Source organism: Strix uralensis, chromosome 9 (genome assembly GCF_047716275.1).
Source record: "Strix uralensis isolate ZFMK-TIS-50842 chromosome 9, bStrUra1, whole genome shotgun sequence".
NCBI classification, from domain to species: Eukaryota; Metazoa; Chordata; class Aves; order Strigiformes; family Strigidae; genus Strix; species Strix uralensis.
In genome coordinates, this window is record NC_133980.1 from 5068838 (window position 1) to 5093296 (window position 24459).

Below are 24459 nucleotides of genomic sequence, written 5' to 3' on the forward strand. Positions count from 1 at the left end.
TGATTTACCCATAAATGGGTAAGAACAATTGTCACACAAAGCCTTTTAATTAATCCCACACTCAAAATTTCCCAACACAATGAGACAGAAATCTTTGTGACTGTAATCTGATATACTTCTTTTGATTGAAACCTGGAAGAGGGAGGGAGCTTTTCAGGTGCTTTGAAAAGCATCTTAAAAACCACAGCAGAGGAAACTAATAAAAGAAGGAAAAAAGTGTCCACCACATTCAAATAGAACATGATAAAGGAAAAAAAACTTTAAAGAATGCTGAAGCATGTAGACGTGTCTGAGAACCCTAATGATGTTACCAAAGAACCACTTAGATCATTTCAAAACTGTAACTTCCTGCCACCTCCACAGAAAACTACTCAACTACTGGGTACAATTAAGTATCTCCTCAAAGAGAGCAGAAAGCCACCAAACTCTCTTTACATTAAAGTACCATGTCGACATGTAACAGCCAAGTGACCTTTTACTGAAGTTACATTAATTACATTTAACCTCACATTAACTGGGAAGAGGAGAAAAGGAGGAAGAAACCTTTTTATACAACACAGATGCAGCAAGTTCAAAAGTACAGTTGAGGCCTCATCAGGATCAGACAGAGAAGTTACAATGGTTTGGTGAAATCAAACCCACACATCATCATCTTTTAACTGTTTTTCCTCTTTGTTCTCCTGATCTTAAAAGGCCTGTAAGATAGCAACCTCCGTTACAGGTGAACTTGGTATGCTGAACGTAGCTCACTCCGAACTGGCATACTGGAACAGTGAAAGTAGTGCAGCACAGAAAGAAAACTGCCTTCCCATCAATGCTGAGCAGAGGAGCCAACTTCACTGCTACCATATGCCACCTGCTGAAATTAAGAAGAAAGGAGTGTAGCAGAATTAAAATATACTGTGTAAAACTTAATTTCTATTCTGTCCCTTTGTGGTAAAATATATGGCAAGAAGTAAAGCACCCTAGACCTATTACACTTTCTACTATACATCTCACTATATAAACTTGGGCATATTGAGCCCCCCAATTTAAGAACACTCCATTAACACCTCTTGCACATTACCTCTCAGCTTGGCAATGTGAAACTGTATTTGGAGACAAAAATTCAATCTGTGGGCAAGGAACCTTATATTGAATAAAAATTACATTTAAAAAAATCCAAAAAATAATAGCACAAGACCAGTTTTCTTTTATTCTGTTACTTCTTACTAGTAAAAAAGCCAAAATCAAGGGATTTTAAAGAATTTTTATTGACAGTTTTACAAAACAATCTTTAATAAATAATATCTTGAGCAGCACTCAAGACACCTCTTCATCTGCTTCTTGGATTTGTATGATACACAAAGATAGAAATTGCATTAAGTTTTTTGCGTGTTCACTGTAATGCAAGAACCTGCTGCTTATCCTCCAGAATTTCTTCCGCATCATCCATTTGGCTTTCATCCCAGCCCCTTAAAAGAAACATACCACAGTGATTTTCAACAGCTCAAATTCCTCAAGCTACGCTGCTTTAAGCCTCAGTGACGTATGTTCACATATGTAGAAGTAAAAGGCATGAAAATAGCTTTTGCTGTATATTTTGCAAGTATACATACATTACAAGCTATATTCATTTTTTTCCCCTCAGTTTGTCACATACATTTTCACCTCTTAAGTAGGAAGTAAATAACATTGTCACTATTGTGCCTTAATAGAGAAATCTCACACACTAGAACAGGCACTATTCCTAAATATTGTTTAGTTTTCTATTGACCTGCAATTCCAATATTATTAACATTTAAGAAAAAAAAAAAAACACAAAATAAAAAACCCAAACAACCACAAATCTCTGAATCAGCTATATTCACACAGCACGTAGTTAACCTCAGTGTCTCACTGACCCCTACTAGTTACAAGATCATAGGAAGAAATCAGGGACAGACAGAACTTTGGGGAACTTCCTTGTTTCCAGCCACCTCCTCAGTCTCCAAGGCAACGTAACAGATTTATCGCAGACTATGGTGAGTTCAATGTTATTGGCTCACCTGCTCACAACTGCTCTTTTTAAAGGTACTTTACAACCAAAGAACTTAGATGATTTGTAATAGACCTACTTTACAAATTTCAGCGCTGTACATTAATGAAAGCTAATGCATTAAAAAAAAAAACATAATCCCCAAATTTATAGTTTGGAGTCTCAACACCAAATATATCACTTAATTCTTAATCTGAGCTGCCTGAGAGTACTGTCTTAGAACACCAAGGTACAAAATAGACCATGCTGATATCTGTAATCAGCATGTGAAGTACAATCAGAACGTGTAGACTATTTTTATTTCAGTCCTGGCAAGATGTTTGGCATATTGAGCTTTATACACTATCATAAAAACATCCCCAGCAAGTTTAACTTACCTGGGAGTATCAACTCTGCTGTGGTCTTTTAACTCTAGGTTTTTATGTAGATCTGTAGTATTTCTACTTATCTTCGAGTGTTTGCTGGAGGAGGTTACATCTACAGAAGTTAAACTGTAACGTTTTTCAGAACCTGAAATATTTTAGGTCATTTCAAAAACAAATATAAACCAAAAAATGTAGTATCTACACTACCAATTTTAAAGAATTTCACAGTATCAACAAAAACTTCCCATTAAAAGTCTCAAAACATCTCAGCTGACTTTTTATTATATGATTCCTGTGCCGTTAGAAGTAACGGAAAGGGTTTGTTTCTAAGATGTTTATGCCAGTACAATATGAAACCTTGTATATAGGGCCCACTAATACCTATGTGACCTCAAAATACCGTACCAAACAGAGAACTCCGGTAGTACATATTTAAAACAGAGTAACAGGATATATCCCACACCCACCGATACAAAAAGATGAACAACTGGGGTCACAGTCTATGCTCCTTATACAACACACATGCAAGAATGTTACTATTTTCCCAGCTGGCTGTAAGTCTCTGCTATAAAGCTATAAGTGGAAAAGTATTCCAAGAAAGTGGAATGGGAATGGAGAGAAAGAATGGGACAGTTCAGCAATAACTTCCTCCCTATTCTTCTCTGAGCATATTCAGCACGGATGTTCATTCTTCAAGCATTAATAAGACAAACTCTTCCAAAAACACATTGGTTGTGGTGAGTACGTATCAAAGAAGGAAGGACAGCTATCCTGAAATGTGGTATTTGGAAGCCTCAGAAAAGATGTGGGAAAAAATACAGCAAAACCTAAGGTAAAAACATTTTAAAAGACAGAACACTCTGGAATTCAGACTACTTCTGTTTGCTGAAGATGCATCGTAGCCAGGACCTGCCAGTAGAAAAGCACCACAGCAGCTCAGAGGGGAGGGACTATGCTACAGCCTAAGAGACGCAGTTATCAAGGCTGCTTATGGCACAAAGTGTCTTGGGCGCTTGACCCATCTCCTCACTGAGGTGGAACAGAAGCACCCCAATCATTTTTTTTCCTGTATTCAAAGAAAAAAACCAGAACTCACCCATTCTGTTCAACCATAACCAACTGACCTTGCTCGCCTGCCATCTCCCACACCCTCAAAAAACAAGGAGATGGGTTTAAAAAGACAGAGGAAAGGGGGATGAGTCGAACCCAAACTGAGAGGTAATACCAATGTCTGTTGTGCCCTACTAGCAGCAGTTCTTGTCAGGAGAGATTTATAACATTTCCTGTCCATCTCTTCCCCTTCTTGTTACCCTTACAACAAATCACATCTAGCTTCTAACACCACCGGCGGTGTTCATTATTATATATCCACAGAAAGGAAACCTATTTAGAAGAAATTTATGATCTGAAGTAATACCTAGCACATCCTACAGATTTTTTGCAACAAAATGGAAAAGATAAAAAACTTGAGGAACTTGCATGAAACAGTTTGCTTCTACTAAATTAAGGGTAGGTTAAAGACCAAATGGAAATAAATCACTGTTCAATCACAAGAGAGCCTTGCACCATCAAATCATCTGGTACATTTTTGCATCAAAATCAGTTAGATCTGAGAAGGCAAATGAAATAACTACTTGTTTTCACTATGTTACTTGTAAACACAAGGGGAGGAAAAAAATAAAAGCAGTATTGACACTTACCTGTATAACTTTGTAATTCTTTTTCCAAAGCAAGTAGGGCTTCTTGCTCAGCTTCATATTCCCAGCAATACTCATCTTGTTTAGTTACAGCAAGGTATTTGTGTTTTGAAATCTCAGTATCAACTCTAAACGTACGCACAGGCGAACTCTTTGGTCTTGGCTGTGTGTTTGCTGGACAATTTCCAGCCAGTTTACAGTGCAGCGTATTTGTTGACCAAGGTCTCCTAAAATCATTCCCTGAAATAACAGAAAAGGTGACAAGTTCTAATAATTCAAGATTTCACACATAAAGAGAATTTTATCTCATCTTATTATTGACATTTGTTGTAGTTAAAATTATGATTCAATCTGAACAGATTAATAATTTTGCTTAAGATTGTGAATCAATAAATTTACAATTACACTGGGAAATAGCACCTCATACTTCAGGGGTATCTTTCAGAAAAAAAAAATAATCTAAATATTATATTCAGTGGCACAAATTTTAGGGAAGGGGAGAGACTGAGGATGTGTGTAGAAAACTTAAAACTTTGGTTCTGGGTTGTTTTTTTTTTTTTTAATTTAAGGCAACATGAATAAAATACAGACACTTTCAAATATTTTTCTGGGATTCAAAATTGACAGTTTCAATTTCCTCACATCGCGTTTTTAATATTAAAATGCCAAGCTGGTTGCTTAAGATGAGAGAAATAATGTAAGCTACATTCCTTGAGATGAAGACAGTTGAAATATAGAAAAGTAACTAAAAACTGCAGATGCAGTTATGCATTACTTGTTTCCTTGTTTCTTATAGTTTGTGTAATAAGACTTATTTCAGTAGTATGAAGAAATCTTTTAGTAGCTCAAAACCATATTGTACTAGATGCTGCAAAACACACAATAATACATAACCTCGTTCAAGACAGTTTATCATCTAAATATTCAAGCTAAGAGAAGAGCAATGGGGTAGACGCAGGAGTAGAAACTAAGCACAATAAAAAGAATTATTAGGGACAGCTGCCAAGAGATAATTTTTAACTCTTCGTATGAAAACAATGCCATATATATAAGCCATTATACCCAAAATACAAATAAATAGAAGCAGATACAAAAACGACCTAAATTCAACAGAATCATCACAGACAACCTTTCTACTTTTCACATAAGAAAAATTAACCTGTTAAAGGACCTCAAAGCTGTTGCTGTCCTTACCTGTGTACGACCTCCACGCTACCATCAGGGGAGAAATTCTATTCTGAGTCTCCAAACCGCTTGAAGGTCTATTCAATTGACTTTCTAAGACACCTTGAACAACAGAGTCATCAGCGTATTCACTTAAGCTCCTTTCAGCAACCCACTTTCCATCTCCTGAAATTAAAAAGTATTAGAGGAAATGATTTGCAGGTTTTCTGTTAATATGCATTTACTGTTACTGTGTTTGCTGTATTTAATATGTGTGATTTAAAGAAGTCATGCAACAAATTTTCTACACATAACGTAAAAAAAAGTCATATATAACACACTAAAAACATTAAATTCAAATTATATACTTGACAGAATTAATATTCATGTTCACTAATCATTTCACATGTTGTTTCATATACACCATTGAAAGTATTTTTTCGGGATATATACTATGCACAAAGAAAATCAGAAATTCCTACTGGAACCAAACTCTCAGGGAATACAAAGAAGCATATAAATCTATGGCACTGTACTGATGTAATTTACATCAAGGTAGTAAGTTTATTTTACCTCTCCACAGCACCAGGTGTGTGTGTTGGCATGACTGTTACTCCAAAGTGACTTCTAAAAGCAAGCTAGATCCAAGTTCCATGAAGAGAAGGATGTGTTACAGCAACAGTGACAAGTATGTGTGTTGTTTGAGGATTGCATTGACACGCCATTACCTGGAAACGGGATACTACTGTCCATAGGGCCAGAGCCAGCACACAGTGAAGAACGTGCTTCGAGTGTTACTTGTTTAGGGTTTGCACCTACAACAAAGAAATCTTCAAGTCCCCAATACCGTGTAGAAGCAGATTTCTGTCTTTTGGCTACATCCTGTAACTTGAATAAAACACAAAGATATTAGAAACAAGAAAAGAAACAGGAAACTTCATAAGTTGCCCTTGCAAGTTTATATTAATAAAGCGCTCATTTCATAAAACTTGGAATGATTCTGACAGTGTGGTGTAATAAATATTCATAAGGCTGATGGTTTTGCATGATATATGCTTTAAAATCCTATAAACTTCAATTACTAATGCTCTCAGAGTTTAAGTCTATTCTTCCACTGTGGACATGAAAAGCAGTTTTTTCTTTGTTTTCACTTATCTTTGTGTATACCAGCTAAAGTAATACTGTTTAACAATGACACCAAATCTAATGTCTCAACCTCCTCCATGATTTTTTTGCTTTCAATTTTATTTTCCACAAAAGAACATTTGAATAATTTAGGTTAAATAAGAGTATCTACAATTTTTGGCATACAATCAAGAGGTGAAATGACCTTGATACTAACATGGGAAGAGCTCTCTTCTCCCCCAACATGCCCTTTTTTTATCTGAGACTAGTCTGTTCTTTTGCTTTTTTTGAACATCAGCAGAAGACTGGTAATACACAGTGGAAAGCACAGAGGCTGTAATTCCCTACATATGAAATACAGTAGGCAGTGATAATCCTCTGATTAAAACTGTACTCCTGATTGCTTTGGGGTGGGGTTTCTGGAGGAGAATGGGGAAAAGAGGTAGAGTATTTCATGGTAACCATACAACTATCACTATCTCTCAACTAATTCAGAAACACGGTATGTTGCCTCATGCTAAACTGGGAAAGTAGATTAAGCAACATAGTTTATCTATATAGCAATCAAAGATAGAATATTTTACCGCTGAAGACTTTGCAATTACAGGCAAAACCAAACTCTGACTACTGCAGACACTGTCCAGTTCTTGTGAATCTTTGTTGGTTTTCTGCAGCTGTGTCTCAAGGAGGTATCTGTTGCTCATTAGTTTAGTAGGGTTACAGATTTTCTCAGGTAGTTGACAGGAGCTGAGTGATCTTCTCATAGTCTTTAGGTTAATACTCCCCTTTTGTAGTGCATTTCTTCCAAGACTGCAGTCAACCATTTCTTCTACAAGAGTACAACAAAATCATGAAAATATGATTTTTTTAATGGAAATGAATATGAATTATAACCTGCAAGTCTACTATATTTTCCTCATGAACGTAAAATATGATACCTCCATTGCAGGTGCCCCTAAGGCATAAAATTACAAGTACAGTTAACTTCCATTACCTTCCTGCCAACATACATGGACTAGACTTACCAGGTACCAGTTCATATCCAAAGTATATGTTCCTGTACATCTTTGTCTATGAAAACACTAGATCTTAGTAGTAATCTTAACATGTTTCCAACCACTACTTCATGCTAATGTAACTTTTTACATTTAGAATGCTATAATCTAACCAGAACCAGCATAAGAACTGCAATAGTAGCAATTTCATAAAATTTCTTTAAAATTATAATGGTTTGAAATACATACTATCAGGCTGTGAATGATTCTGCAAGCTGTTTTTCTTTGTTTGTAGAAGACATAGCCATTTTATTTTTTTATCCTGTGCCCAAAGAAGCACATAAATCACATCTCATTACTCAGCTCTTGTTTGCTTTTTCACATTTGAAGACTTAAATAAGCAGTTTCTTGAACTAAGCACAAAAAGAACAAGTGCTAGGTCCTGTAAGTGCTGGAGCAATTGTTCAGTACTTCCAAAAATAAGAAATGAATTGCCCTTACATTCTAACTTATTTCTTAACATTAAAAAAGTGACAATGTTTTTTACATAGTCTTGGGACACAGAGTAAGACCTTCGGGACCCCTTAAGAGAGCCACAAAATAAAGCTGCCAAAACTTTCATGGTGATTTCCCTGACATGCAACAGGCACTGGAAGACTTATACACAAATTATGATCTTTTGTGAAGAACAGGTAATCATTTATAGTTTCTCAACATATCTACATGAAAGCATTTTTCTATATAAGAAGGACACATGCCATACGTTAAATCTAATACAGTACAGATAAACTCAGAGATTTGTAAGATCACCTCATCTGCCTTATAACGGGTTTGTTCTCAGTACTCAACTCACATTGGGGCAGCCTCTCCCTCAAATATGAGCTCAGAGCTGTGAGATTACTGTCACAGTGGATGCCTATCATTTCAGAATAGCTTTTACAGCCCAAAAAATTGTGGGCAAGGGACCTGCATAGCTCAGGGTATAGTACATAATTTAACCATCTTTAATTTTTTTTTTTTTTGGACAACCATCACAGTTGACTACCACATCCTATGAAAGACCAATAAAACTGTATACACTTATTTCTACCATACAAATAACTTTCAAAATTTACCTTGAGAAATTTCTTGCAAAGAAACAGGATTAAGAGGAAAAGGTAAAAAATATTGAGTGTCAGCTGCGGAAGTTAAATGACAAGATGACTTTCTCATTACGTCTCCAGTTTCTCTTGGCCAAAGGTCTGGTGCTGTGTTGCTCTGATCTGCAACTGCCAAACCACTTTGAAACATAGGAAGGAGGAAAAAACAGAAGAATATGATATAAAAAAAAAATCTAATCATAAACATGTTTTGGAAGATCAGAAGAATTGCACATGTGTCACTAATTATTAGGACTCTTAGTTTTGCCTGGAATTACAAGATTAGTTGAGTGAGAGTATCTTAAAATTACACAACAGTGACCAATTACAAATGAGACATTTTACCTGTAATTCACAACATACATATATAAAAAATGTATTTTACATGGTTTAACACTGGAGTGATCAAGCAAACAAAATAAAGAAGTTTCAAAGTGATGCCTCTAGTTACAGGCAATTAATATGCCCTGGTGGCTCACTGACAAAGTTAAAGACACAAACTTACTATTCACTAAGTTTAATGGTAAACGTGTTGTATGCCTGTTAACTGCCAAATTGTCCTTAGACTGTCTTACAAACTAGTCATGAAATCATTAGGCCATTCAAATAAAAACTTTCAAGGGCAAAAACCAGCAGTCACAGACAGGATCTTGAAAGAAATGTGAAGGAAGGGAAAGCAGTAACTAAGTGTCATGATACTGGCACAGTCTGTCTTGCACCAAGGATGAGAAGATGGATGTGTATCTTAACCATGCCTTAAAACAATTTTCAATTTTCAGTCAAGGATTCTCCCCTTTCATATGAAGTATGACTGTCTGCAGATAAAAGCATCTGTTTCTTAGGAATGTAACTAAATCAGAAAATATGATTATTTCCTTTTCTCTCCCAAATAATCTCTTCTGGTACCTTCCACACTGCTTGAGTGGTTCAGTATCTCCTTGCTTATTCATTCCCATAGGCCCAGCTTCCATCACCAAGAAGTTAGATGACTCTTCCAAGTCCTTGCCAAAAGACTAATTAAAAAAACAAAACAAAAAAAACCCCATATCCAGATTACAATTCAAAAAAAATTACGTGATTAAAAGCCTGCAGATTTTACTTTTGTATGATTTCTATATAGTAAAGGTCCCTGGACACAACAGGAAACACTTACAGGGAACCTTTGGAAAGACAAATTTTTCACATTTGAAGGGGAAGATAAACAATGTGCCAACATTTTTTTTTAATTAGAAACTATTTAACTGTTGCTACATTAAATATTTAACAAATCAGTATTTAAACAGATCACTTCAGATCATGTGAAGAGTCAATGAAGTCCTTTATTACATACTTACACCATCAAGGAACTCAATTTTCAAAGAGGACTCCGAACTTTCAGAAACAGTGTCGGGTACTTCCTCTCTAAAAACAGATGTCCAATATCTCTTCACCTCTTCAACTATGAAATATAATTAATTTGATGTATTTATTTTTTTCCTTATACATTACAAATATATTTATTGTCCATTATAAATATATACAAATATATATTATAAATATGAATACAAAAATGAAAACTTTTTCTTTATTATGAAATATCATAAATTTTTCACTTCATTATTGTTACTTACTTCAAGCAGAAACTGCTGAAGTATGTAACTGTTCAGCAATCATAACAAAAAAGAAACAATCCTAGAAAAAGTATTTGTTAGATACAATAAACAGAAATCTGTTACACCTGTTAAGTCATCGACATCATCATCATCTTCTCCCCCTCCTCCAAGCACAGCCTGATGTACACTTGGTGTTTGCACAGGCCTTAAATCTTTAATGCTACTACCAGAAATTTGATCAACGGGAGTTCTAAAAAGGGAAAAGAAATCAATCTTAAAAAGTCATCATTTTTTCCACATATAACATCACAGTCATTAAAAAGAAAACCAAAACACACCACACTACTTACTGTCGCAGTATTAACTGCTGCTGAAAAGCAGCATCTCTTCCTAATTTCATTGAGATGACCTTGCACCTCAGGGACTAACAAAACAACACTGTAACATTTATAAAAATATCCTGAAGATCATACTTCCTTATCTCTATAAATCTCCTGTAGCAAGTGCCCCAAAATCAAGCGACCACATATCATTACCAGTCTTCAAATCCTACAATAAACTGATAACAAAGAGAATCCATCCGAATGCTACCTCTGCAGTAATTCTGAAATATGAAGTCATCAAGTCTGGTTATTAGTTATTTTACTAAAATAAAGCACCCTGTGTACAGTCACCTTAACTCTTGATAATATATCTAATGTTTTAAAAGTTTCAGTGGAATTTTTGTTAATGCTATTAAGTATTTCTGCCTTCTTTCATTAGTACCAGCAACTTCAACAATACCTTCTGTATTTCTTAAGCAAGAGTTTCTCCATGTAGCTCAGGCCATCCTTCTTGAATTCAATGTGGATAGGTTCCTTCTTAACAGTGAGATTTGTCTGTACCTCACAAATTCCCACAGATTCTATTAGAATTATTTAAAAAAAACAAACTCATACAGCTATTCAGATTTATAAGCTTGTTATTTAACTACGTTATTTGAATGAATGTCACATTAGTAGTCTATGCCTAGCTAAGTCTTTGCATAATTCTAAAATTTAAATGGCCAGCAGTATTAAAAAAAAAAAAAAAGAAAAAAGGAAATCAGTATAATATTTTTTGTACATAAATACACAAAGAACAAACGCCAGCCATGGACTAGAGGAAACAGACTAGCTTGCGCAAATGCAATCAGACAAGAGGTTTTTTTCATATTTTTTCATGCATACTTCAACTGATTGCATCTTTTCACTGGGACAAAGAAATATTAAAAGCCTGTGGAAGGCAAGGAGAAAATGTACTTTGATACAACATATGAAATCCTGAGCCATGCACATTCCTTGTCTCAGTTAAAAGCTGTGACTTTATGCTTAAGCATTAGTTCATGTTATGAATATGATGAGACAATGCCATAGAGAAGTACAGGGCCACAAGCTAAACAATCTGACCAACGCCACAGCTCATGACAAAAACTGGGATAAACACTAATCTGTATATTATTATAAAAACTTCAGAGATTGTTGATTTATAAAGGAACACAGAGAAAACTTAACAAGAAACATTTACTATTCTAGCAGCACATGTACCTTCACTAATTAAAAATCTGCTAACTCACCAAAATGGATCCTAATGTTTTTAAAATGTAATTAAACCAGAAAAAAAATCATACCTGATAGGACCTCACTGGCATGCAGTCGTTCTCTATGATCACAATTACCTTTTCTCCACTGAAGCAAAGCTTCCTGAAAAGACTTTGCAGATTCCTCCTCATTAAATACATCATTTAGCAATAATCCTTTGTCCTGATTTTCAAGGCCTGTACAGGTTGATTCTGAGGACGGTTCCTAAATCAGTGCCGCAACATAATTAATACAGCACTTCTGATGATAATCCTCTCCCCAGTTACATACAACAGCAACAATGTTTTTAGTACCAGCTATGGAAATGCAGGACCCTCTTTTCCAGGCTTAACCTAGCTACGCTGATAATCAAGATCACGCAATTTTTAGGTGGTCTTGCTCACAACTAAATTGCAATGTTCTATCAAGAGCGAAAAACAAGTCTGCATAAGCACAGCGAAAGAACATTGAACTTAAAGCTTTTAGCAGGCAGAAAGCAGTAGCCCTGGCTAGCCCACACCCCCTCATCAGCATGGGTTAGTGGGCCGTGCAAATCCAACAGCCTGACCCCTCACTTGGGCATGCTGCAGGAAAACCCAAGGCCACACTACCTAAGGTGTCCTAAACAAAAAAAAAAAAATATTTTTTTTCCTGAACTGTACACTATCTCAGCACTGCCTACTGATGTTAGGAGAGATGAAAACTTGTCTGATGTGACCTGATGCTTGCTGTTTACTTCCTTCTGCTCATGATTAATTTTTGATTCATTCAAATTTACCTCCTTGAAGAAGTGATCAACGACTTCCAGTTTTCCAACACGTATATCAGCTTCTCTCTGTTAATGAAACATTACGAAACCATTAATTTATTATAAACATACTCAAACACTCCACAAACAACATATTAAAAGCAAGTAGGTAACCATATATTGAAGAGAGATGGTGACATAAGCACATAATAATTTCAATAATCAATAGTGTGCAAACGTGCAAGCAAAAATTCAATAATCTGAATATTTCATTAGGTACTACACAAGACAAACTACGTGAGGTGCTTTACACAGCACATATCATTTCAACAAATTTATGAGCTATGTACTTTATTAATGAAGTTCTGCTTCCAGAAGCTTTTCAGCAGACAGAAGCACATCTCTAGAGGTCAACAAGAGGAAAATGTTCATTTAAGGAACTAACTGAAATACTCATTCACACACAAAAATTAGTCAAGGAAAGCCCAAACTATAAAGATGAGCTTGACTGAAAATAGCTAGAGAAGGAGAATAACAGTTTTACTCACACTGGGACTTTACTGATTTGCAACCTTCATCAGAACAAAGTAAAGTACTGTGGAAATGTGATATGAAGGTTTTTGATTACCAACTCTCAAATGATTATCAAGCAAAAACAAAAAATGTTTTATGTTCATCCTTTCCATATGTTGCCTCCCTACACACAAAAACCAGAAGGAAAGATCCTTTGTCTCTAAAATCCTCAGGTAAGGCACATATTCTTACCACAAACGCCCAAGACCAGTCCAGGTACAGGCAGAAAGTGTAATCAGGAGGGGTCAAAGATGTCAAGCAGCCATTACAAAACTATAAAGTACTCACATCTCCTCCTTTCCACCTACTCTACACTATAATCGACCCAGTGACTTTGCAGTTGCTGGTTGCACATTAAATAGTGAGAATGCAGGGAGACTTCAAACAGCAATTACTTTCTCCTTTTGCAGGCTTCCTCCGATTCTTATACTGCAACGCAAGGTGAATAAGGTTCAAAGCTTACTCTATGAACATGTGTGCTTCGTCTTTTTCCTCAATCCTAATAGTTCATAACCACCCATAACTGACAGCAATTTTCTCCCCAACATTACCAACATGTTGCTAACATACATGGAAATCACAAAAACATATCCTTAAACTGAAAAAAGAGGAAATTTCTCCCTGTAACTGCCCTTCTCCTTGGCTCATTCTGTTTTTCAATGGCACATTCCTTCAAAAGTACATAGCTAAAGATTGTGTTGATTTCTTTTTTGCCACATGAAGAAAATAATCTTAACATTACAATACAAGTCACATTCCTTTGAAAGAGATAATTTTATTGATGTAGCTTGATACATCTGCTCTCTTTAAGCAAGCACAGTTGTGTTACGTATGGTTCTTTCTGATGCTCGGGCACACACTATATAATAGCAGACCAATATCTGAAAGGCTCACCCTGCTGTGTTATTTGTATAAACAGCATGAAGATCTTCACTGAGATTTTGCTCAATGGCTCCAAAATACTTAACCAAGAATTGCAAAACTAATTTTAGAGAACACTTGCAAAGCTTATTTGTTCTGGCCTCATGGTGAACTTCCCAGCAGATGAACTCAGACACTAATTTTCTCCTACTTCATCATACATCAGCAACATCCACTCCCAAAGCAGCAGTCAGGAAGGGGGCAAGAAAGACCCAAGGCAGGAGCAACGTGACCCATGAAGGAAGTTGGAAAGCACTTCTCCGGATTGTCACAGCTGGAGTGAGCACGTTGAAATTTTCTATTGCATAATTTCTCTAAAAACAGCTTTTCCTCCTCATGCAGACAGCTAAAACTCTAGATCAAGAATCACATAACCTCACTTGGACTGTAATAACCTTTCCTCCCTTTGAAAAAAATGGAATTACAGCTATTTTCTATTCCAAATGCAGAAGATACCTTTTGATTTTACTTCCTGCACCTTCTTGTTAGCTCCCTTTATTAATAGAGACAGTTTCTAATTAGTTGCGGAATAGGATTGGAGAAAAGAGGGAAGAAAATGAGGGGGGGGGGGGGGGGCAGAGAGAATCACAACAACTAAGGTGGAATTCAGCCGACAGAGCTGGAGGGATCACAGCACTCCACGATTCTCTGTTTAAATCCTTGTATTCTTCCACTGCACCGCTCTATGACCTTTAATCCCCACAAATAAACTTTCAACATCTCAATCCAGTTTGTTTACGACAAAAAATGGGATAACTGGCTTATCCCTTTAAAAAAAAGAAAGGAAAAAAAAAAAGGTCTAAAAGAGAACACATTACAAATGTCAGATTTATCACTGATATCTTACTACTGCTACCACACGGTTTTCAGTTCTAGGTTTAAAAGATCTGCTACAGTCTATCAAAAAAGAAAAATCCTAAACAGCCTGCATTTAGATGTGTGTGGTGAAATATTTTTATACCCATGCAAAACAGCTCATGGAAAAAAAACTTTTATATCCACTGCATAATTCAGGATAGCACCTGATCCCAAAAAGATTATTTATCACTGGCTCTTTGTTACTCGCAGGATGGTGCATCCTTCTGTAACTGCTTTAAATTCTCACCTGAAGCTTTTCCATCAAATGATGCAATCTTTCTACTAACATACTATAAGCAAGGATCATTTCAACAAGGATGTATTTATCAAACCAAAAGCTTTAACAATTTACTGCACTGCTAAAAGGATTATATTTCTGGGAAGAAAGAATGAGATCATCAGATAAATTTTAGCTGGATAACTGAACGACATATCCAGTGATATCATCGAAAAGTAAAATTTGCCTCCGTGAAAATCTCATATGGTAGAACTGAAAAAGTTAAATCAAGACCCCATCTACATTTTCTACGTTTATATCAGTTTGCGTTCTCAGGGTAACCTTCATTCTTTGTAATCGCAACAATGAAATATGAATCCAAACATTTTTTCATTAAAAATTCCTGACATGGCTGCTCTTTGATTCATTAAGTCCAGCTCTAAAACAGTCACCATTAACACAGAAATTAAAGAAAATTAAAATAAGCATAATAATATGTATTATTATTAAAGTTATTTAAAAAAGTGAATTATGGCATTTATCAAAACCAAATTTGGAATAACCTTAGGAGAACAAATATAGTGATTTTGTCCAAAAGATAAAATCCAAAATGCATTTACAATTTGGTCCAAAAAAAGAGTTGTTACAACTCACGTCTATGAAATGCAATCAAGCATTATGCATGAAATTTAAGTTTGTTACAATTAAGTGTTATACAATAATTCTAGAAGGAAACTTTACTACCCTAATTATAAAATTATAAAAATTTTATTGTTCCATAACAGATACACAATGAAGTTGTATGTTAGAAGTTGAATATTACTGTGCTGAACAATAAAATTACACACAAGTCTCCACTGTACTGTATAATATTTTACTTTCATCACACTTTATTCCTTTGAGAGCAGAATCCAAGTATGAAAGAATCAGGAATGCTGACAGTGGCATCTGACAGAACAGACATAATTATAAGTAGGAATTCTGAGTTTCAAGCTTCTTTATACGTAAATTACAAGATTGTTAAACACACTCACAAGGGTATGTAATAGTCTTTGACTGATGAACTGTTCCTCTGACCATTTTTAGTAGTTACAATTTTTTTTTTTCTAAACTGCTTGACATCCATCAATTTGGAAAAGTGTCAAATATAGCAGTAACAGTATTTCAAAGAGGCTGTGTAAAACTCTCCTGACGCAGCACTTTGTTACCTATTTCCACCACATCACACTACCATAGGTTCCATTTAACTCCTTTTTCTGAACTACAAAATCCATCAAGCCACAAGAAAAGCGCATGATTATTTTTTTTTTCCCAGTAAGTATTGCAGTAGAACAGCTATGCTGTTTGCTTCTATGAAAGCTTTTTAACTGAAAAACTTTCTCCTGAAGAAGCAACTCCCATGTGACGGTGTGACATGAACCCCTTGGTGATCCCAGCAGCGCTTGTGCCGACCGGACCGGCGCTGTCGCGGCCCGCGAGCCTTCCTGCGGTCAGGAGTGAAGTACTCTGCAGCACAGTGTCACCTGGGGAGGCGAGGGAGCCGGGGGGAACTAAGGCCAAAGCAAACCGCGGTTCAACCCATCACACACAAAAGCGCCGACTTCCAGCCCGCTCCAGCGCTACACGCGACAGCATCACCCGCGGAGGGGCGGGGCCTCCCCCGCGCCCGGGCGGCCGGTGGGGACGCAGCGCCCTCTGGCGGCGCGGCCCGGCCGGTACCGGGGGGCTTCCGGCGCGGGAAGCCGCGGACAGCGGCGGGGCTGCTCCTTAAAACCTCGCAGGGGAAAGGAAAAAAACGCGCAGAGTTTGCACTGTTGGGGATGATCAGCTGGGGTACACAGACAGGGCGTCAATTCTGGGGTGAGCATTAATGAAACCGCGGGGGGAGGTCGAGAACAAATATAACGAAGAATCAAAGAAGCAAAATCCTGGTGGTTCTGGTGCCAGGGAATTCTAACAGAAATTTAAAATCCACAGGTATTTTTTCCTCAGGAAAACAATTAAAAATCCCCCCCGCCCCCCCCCCCAAAAAAAAAAAAAAAAAACCACAAACCAAAAACCTGTTCCCTCTGTTTTCAGTGTTAGCAGCCCTAGCTGCTCTAATTTGCCATAAAAGCAGCACGAATATGTCCTGGCATGTATTACAGGGAGATGATCTTTCTAAGAGAGATGCTACTTTTTTAAGAATAAAAATGTTCTTTTCTTATTCAGCAATGGAACTACCCTATTTGCACATGTTACTTCAAAAACTGACAACAGCATGGGGCTGTATCATATTTTGGAGGCTAGGTTTACACTTGCCAAAAGGCAAAATCTCTCTATATTATATATAAATCACCTCATGCTCAATAATACTAATTTCCACTCTAACACAACCAGCAAAGTGCCAGCTCCAAAAGCAGTCAGAATTAAAAATATGCCCTGGTGCTTATCAAAGCATTTAAAATTACAAAATATTCACAGACTACTCAATTTTGTCCTATTTGCCTAAAACCATACATCTTATTTTAATCACATGGTAGTGTTCTTTACTTAGGTAAGAGATCAGTCTTCTTCAGCCACATTCGCATGCTGAGCAAATTAATAAAAATACAGCTTAAAGAAACTCCCTGTTAAAGAACTGATAACAGTTCTGATAACAGAATCATTTAATCCGTTTTCTTGCCATTCACAGAGATCAGCGCATAAAACCTCTCTTTACCTTATGCGTACTAAGTAGCTACCACAGCAAGAAATACAAGAATTAAAGTGGGTATCACCAGCATATTTGGGGAAACAGAAGAGAAAAAACTATTACTATAATTTTGATTCCAGCAAGATAAGGTATTAAAATAAAGTAGGGTCAAATTAATCTCAAATATTTAAGCAATTTTTTCCTCTTTTTAAATTGCTGCACATCTAATAGTCACTATGGCACCTCAAGCTGACCATCTTAGAGAAGTCTTATTTTTCCCAGCAGAACAAACTGCAAAAATAAGGTATTAACAAATCTTCAATTCACCAGAGAAGCTAAGGCTAAAAGTTCAAATGAGCTCCTTGACTTTATCATTTCAAAATAGCAATACTACCATCAAAATGACTCTTTTTTACAGAAGGGGTGGAGGCAGCTGGTACGACTTCCACAGACAACCATAACACAACCATGTTGTACAGAAAAGCTAACATTCAGAAACCTGACCTAATATTTAGACCTGTTCCTGTGTTTTAGGTGTGCACATCACTATTTCCATATATAGATCTCTTCACGAAGGAGCCTGGAAGTAAATTCCGGGTCAGACTGCTTGTCTGTGCAGACCACACACAGCTTACAGCCTGCATAAAGCCAAGGTAATTAATTTTACAACATGTATATCATAAATGTATGTCTAGATACTGCCCCAAAGCTGCTAGATATACACATTATATTCTGGTGCTATAGAGTGATTTTTAAACCATTTACTTACCAGCCACACACTCTTCATTTCACATGGTCCACATGCTATCCCCTTCACTTCAGGTTTTTCATGAGCTACAGCATTTGCCATTTCATGTTTAAACGGTTCTTTCACTGGTTCTAAAAAAAAAAAACAAACAAACAAACCAACCACCAAAAAACCCCACAACAGCTAAAAGCCAATAAACCCAGTAGTCCAGTCTCTGACTTCCCTATCGCTTAATTGCAGCAATCTCCAAGAACCAGATACTCTACCAGAAGTTTGTGAGTTTTTATTCCGTTAACAATGATGTCTTTACCTTGAATCTGTTCTTTGAGTATTTGCAACTTCACTTTTCCTGGAGAAACCTATATGGAAGAATATTTACATATATATAAGGTGCTAATGAAAACGAATAAGAGCATAACTTCACAGAATCATCTCGGTTGGAAAAGCCCTTGAAGCTCCTCCAGTCCAACCATTAACCTCACACTGACCATTCTCAACTCCACCAGATCCCTCAGCGCTGGGTCAACCCGACTCTTCAACCCCTCCAGGGATGGGGACTCCCCCCCTGCCCTGGGCAGCCCATTCCAACGCCCAGTAACCCCTTCTGGAAAGAAATACTTCCTAAGAGCCAGCCTAAGCCTTCCCTGGCGCAACCTGAGGCCATTCCCTCTTGTCCTGGCGCTTGTTCCTTGGGTCAAGAGACTCATCCCCCCTCTCTGCACCCTCCTTTCAGGGAGTTGTAGAGGGCGATGAGGTCTCCCATCTATATTCTATATTCTATTTCTATAGAATTAAAATGTTACCATTTCTAGGAAAATAGCTAAGCACGGATTTAAAGAGAAAAGCCCATGTATTGCTCATGACAGCCGTTTCCCTCCTGACCCACAACATGACACTGTCCCTGCCCGGACAGGTACGCGGCACGTGTTGCCCCCAGGCACAGACCCGCACAGCTTTCAGAACCACGCTGACTCCAGCTCCATACAACCCCTGCAGACATCTACCTACAGTTTGTTGCAGGAGGGGAGGTGTTACTTTGCTTTCCTTCTGCTTCTCGTTACTCTTCCATGATCTAGCACCCCAGTAACTAATAATTTTCAACATATTTGCTCCTCAGTTTTTCTCTGCAGAGCCCACACTGCATCCTCACTTCCCCCCCACACTCTTATGCATCTGCAGGCATTTTAATTTTGCCCTTTGGAAAATTCTGCCCCATGCATCTTCTCCTTAGCCATCACAGCGGAAATCTGAAGTCTTTGAAGCAGTAACAGCTCTGAGTTGCTTGTCTCAGAGAAGGGGAAAGAGAAAGAGGTGGGTTAAAGAAAAGCTTTTCGCTCTGATCCTCTCTTCTCATCACAGACAAGTAGGCAATTTTATTGAAATTGCATGTGTTGGTTGAGAAGACCTTCACACCAAACTGCCGCTGCTTCAAAAGACTTCAAATAGCAACTGCGACAGCTTAGTCCGAAGTTGTCATTGTCTGGTTTTCTCTTCAGACTTATATAAGCTTTATTTCAGCCAGTTTCAAATGGTGTCTCTTAATTAACAGCTCTCATTTCAACATAGCATACGTAGCATGGCTTCCAGAAAAAAAAAACCTCATGAGAGAAAACTCTTTTTATGTCCCACTCAGTCCAATTTGCATGCCTCTCCAGACTCATCAACGTCTGCTAAAGGAAAGGGGAAGTATCTCTAAATTGAATTAGTTTAGATTTGGGGATCCCCTACAGATTTTTCGTAATAATTCATGGACCAAGTAAAGAACATAAGCTCTGTTATTGCAACTGGTATTTTAACAGCACTTGGGAACATTATTTGATGACAGATACACCTAATGCTTGCTTCCATGACGTATAAAGCCTCAAGGATGAGAGCCTAAGCTATTAAAATGACAAATTTATTTCACCAGAGAATGAAATATTAAGATTAGGTTATTACAGTTGGAAGTGATAACACTCCCAACAATGTCCAGTCTTCAGCTACTTACAAATTTGATCAACTTTTACCATTCCCATACGTCTGCCTTATCCTTACTAATTTTTGAGAGTTTGAGCAAAATTGCTCTAGCCATTTCCAAAAGGAAATAAAGGCAAAATAGTGCGCGGTGTACATATTAAAAAGAAAACAATTTTTCCAATGATTTAGCAAGAAATTTCTCCATTCCTCCTTTTAGGTCTGAGCAAGGACGTCATAATCAACAGTGAATTGATAAACCTAAGTCCCATTTTAAAACACTAAGAAGCATTCCGTCCCAGTCCAAGAGAATGGACTGAACCCAGTCCTTGTCCAAGAGAATGCTTCAAAAAACTGTTTAACCCACACCTGACCAACTACCATCACTCCTCAGGGGATGACTGTAGGACTTTTCCAGTTACTGTGGGCCAAGGGGCAAGTTGGGTTCTCAGTCTCCTTCTGAACTTACTAAAAGAAATCCAGAAGCATTGTAATAAAGATTATAGCACATGCAGGAAGGGGGGGGGGGGGGAGAATGAACCACAGAGTCATATGGAAGTTCTGCTGTGAATGCAGATGTCATTACACAGCAACTGAGTTAAAAAACTTTAACTGTAGTATATTTTAATGTTGTGTGCCTTTCTCATAGTTTTTATCTATGAAGACAGAGAACTTCAAAACTTCACACGAAGCTTTGTATTTCAGATTCGTAATACACATTAGACGTTTGAAAGACAGGCTCCTGATGACTTCCATCGCTACCAAATTAGACACTTACAATGTTAAATCTGTACAAGCAATAACTTGCTATATATTGCAATTAAAAAAACCAACAGATCACCAAACAGAACTTGATGTTCCTCCAGCTCAAAGGAAACCATAAGCTTGGCATGGAAAAAGAAACAATCTGGAATTTTGCTCAGAAGGTGATTAACCTTTTATTTTTACAGTATTTAAAATTCTCATGTTCTGTAGCATAAATCTAGTTCTAAATCTTGTTTTGTAAATAGTTTTACCTGCAAATATATTGACAGTTTACTACCTTATTATTTTCTTTGCTTTGTGAAAAAATTCGGGCTTGGATGGTCATTGGTCCTGCCTGTCCAGATTTCCAATGATAAGCACTTGATTTCCTATGAACCAAGAGCAAGAAAGAACTTACAGATTATGTCTTCTGTAAGCAAGAAAAGCATAAAGGTTTTCCTACAGGTTTTTAAATAAGAACAGAGCATCACAAAAATAAAATACTTGTCTACAGGATCATCACTTCCTCAAAACGCAAACACCTCCCTTCTACTGAAACCTGCTTCACACCTACTTTAATAGTAGTAAATATATCAAACGTGTAAGAAAGTACTTACTTTTAAACCATCAAATTGATCTAAGTTTTTAAACATAAGAAAATCCCATCAATTCTCTAAAGTTTCTTTTAGTCAAATAAAAATGTAGCAGAAGTAGACTTCAGATAAGCCTTCATTGTCCCAATTCACTCTAACGCATTCATCCAGCACAGCTAAAACACAGCAGCTTTTAATAAACCAGGAACACATACCTACAATTAAGATTTCAGTGAATATCAGTTTCAATATTGACTACTATGACAAACCTGGAAGAATTTAAGTCTAAGGGAGATTAAACTGATTTTCAGCTTTAGCACACTGCATAATACACTATTGTGTAGTATTTAGCATTCAAATGACTGATCTAATTTGTTTTACAGAAAACCAAACATAGAGCAAATCAAACTAAAGTATACAAAACAAGGGGTAAGGAAAAGATATAGGAGGCAAGAGGGATGATCTTCCCACCAGTGGTGCAAATGCCAATGATTCCTGTACTCTGAACTCACCGTAACAACACCGTCAGGGTTTGCAGGTACAAGGCCATGAGCACAATACAAGAACAATATGGGGAAAAAAGTGCCATGTGCTATCTAGAAAATATTGCCTCAACAGCTCAAGCAAAAGTTTTGAGAGCTGCAAACAGCAGGCCCTTAGCATTACCTAGACTCAGGCACTGAGGTATCCAAGGCACCTGTACCTCTGGTGACAAAGTATGTCAGACAGAAATACAAAGGCGTGGGAGCGGATGTTGCAGAGATTTGCTGACATTTGGAGTGACCCAGTAACAGAGCTGAGAGATTTAAACCTCCACCTAACGCTTGCTTCACCACATTACACTTGCTTCCCAAGCCATGTTTTCCATCATACAGAAAATGTCTTTCTGAGGAGCTACACAGATGCATGTAACATGGGATCAAAGCATTAACCAATGATGAAGAACAGCACCCTCTTTAGAAACTTCAGAAATAAGACTGAAATGGTGGAAGAGAAAGTTTCTGTCTCCTGCTTTAAAACTAACATGACAGAGGAAAAACAGGGAAGAGGGAATAAATGAGGAAATGGGATCTCTGCTGCTGAATATCCCTTCCAGGAAGGATTTGTTAGTTTACTTCTTTGAAAAAAAAAAGTCAAAATGTTACATGGAAGTTTAAAAATAAGAAATTCCTAGGGTAGCGTGTTTATCATTGGGAAGAAAGATCAGGGAGAAGAGACTGAACACTATTGTGAATTCCAGAGACAGTAAGAGTTCCCATCTGGGGCAGGGGGAGGTGTGGAGGGACCATCTTACTGGATTCCTATTTTGAAACAGAAACGTAACCTACTTTCTCTCTTCTTTTTCTCTGCTCATGGTTGACTGTAGTTGCTGTAATTTCTCCTCCATCTCTCTGTTTTCTCTTTCCAACTGCACTTTCTCCAACTGCAATTCTCTGAGAGTTCTGGAAGAATAAAGCGGTAAAACATTCATTAGAAATAGCAAGGTACCTGAAGAAGTTTAAAGTGGCAAGAAAAAAAAAAAAGTTGAAAAATTTGTCATTAAAGCACATCACCATTCAGTCTTCCAGCAAGACTGACAACAGTTCTGGAAAATTTAGGGCAGGTCAGGTGCAAACTCACGGGACTGCTGACAGTGAGATGGCTACTCCAATATAAGCTTTGGTGTGGCCAACATAAAACTGATCCCATTATGCCTGTATTCAGAAAGGTTTGTTGCATAATTGTATTAAAATAAACTATCCCAGTGAATTCTTTAGTATTGTTTGTTTACAAAGTATACATGTTAGATATACAGAGTTCTAAGACCTAAAACTTACTTAGAAAGTAGATTAAAGGCTAAGAAAAGGAAGGCTTATTGATAGAAGTGTAGGGAAAATACTAGAACAGAAACACATGATGATTCTTCTCGCTCTTACACAAATAAGTTCTATTTAATGTTGCATTACAACTTATTAAAAATGATGAAATAACATCTCTATCACAATCAGATAAAATGCACTTACTTTGCTTTTAATCTCACCGAGGTTCCAGTTTTTGAGCCTGGGAGTATTACAAAATCATTCATGTTCATGATACCCAGTATAAACTCTTCTAAAGAAGAGAATTTCAATGATCTACAGTTAGCAACCTGTTGAAAGGGGAATTCGATTGAAATTAAAACAGTAAAAACTTGTTACAAATCCAAAGTATTAGTGTATAGAAGGAGAGAAATGGAGCACAGAACTTGTTTATATGAAGTGCCAATAAAATCCTAGAGCAACTCTAAATTAAATTTAACTGAAAGAAAAACTTTTTATTACATTTATGATACCAGGGAAAAGATTCACTTGTCTGTTTCATTTGGGCAATTCCCTAAAGTTCAATGAAAGCAGTTTAATATAAAATAAAACACAGATTTCTTGAACCAGACCCACAGAAAGCACAGAGAAGGAGAAAATTGTATCAATGGCTATGAAGTCAAACCATCTCAACTGATTTGGAAAGATAAATGTCTTGAGTCATATACAAATTGATACAAAGGAACACAGTAACTCACAGAGCAGAGTTATTCCCTGCTGTCAAAGCTTCAAGACAGTGGTATTTTAAAGACAATTTTTTTTCCCCAGGTTGTAAAATACTCTTCCAACAAGCAAGTTCGTACAGCATGGAATCCAAACTGAAGCTTAACATCCACACCCGCCCTGCGCTAGAATGTTTGCAGTGTAACTAGCGCAGACTAAGCAGGCTGCTGGAAGAAA

General features: G+C 37.0%; 1 protein-coding gene across 1 annotated transcript; it reads right to left on the bottom strand.

The window, feature by feature from the left end:
- Window positions 1-1229: 1229 nt before the first annotated feature.
- On the bottom strand, window positions 1230-23792 carry ZBBX (zinc finger B-box domain containing). The gene is made up of 19 exons (XM_074878161.1): window positions 23725-23792; window positions 23050-23163; window positions 21427-21517; window positions 18742-18790; window positions 18476-18562; window positions 16595-16620; window positions 12357-12527; window positions 11743-11917; window positions 10878-10998; window positions 10220-10344; window positions 9837-9940; window positions 9408-9515; window positions 8479-8509; window positions 6953-7197; window positions 5966-6131; window positions 5274-5429; window positions 4083-4319; window positions 2395-2527; window positions 1230-1454 (listed from the first exon to the last, which is right to left on the bottom strand). The coding sequence occupies exons 1-19, from the start codon at window positions 23790-23792 to the stop codon at window positions 1379-1381; spliced, it is 2283 nt and encodes a 760-aa protein (XP_074734262.1). The 3' UTR covers window positions 1230-1378.
- Between the last annotated feature and the right edge of the window lie 667 nt (window positions 23793-24459).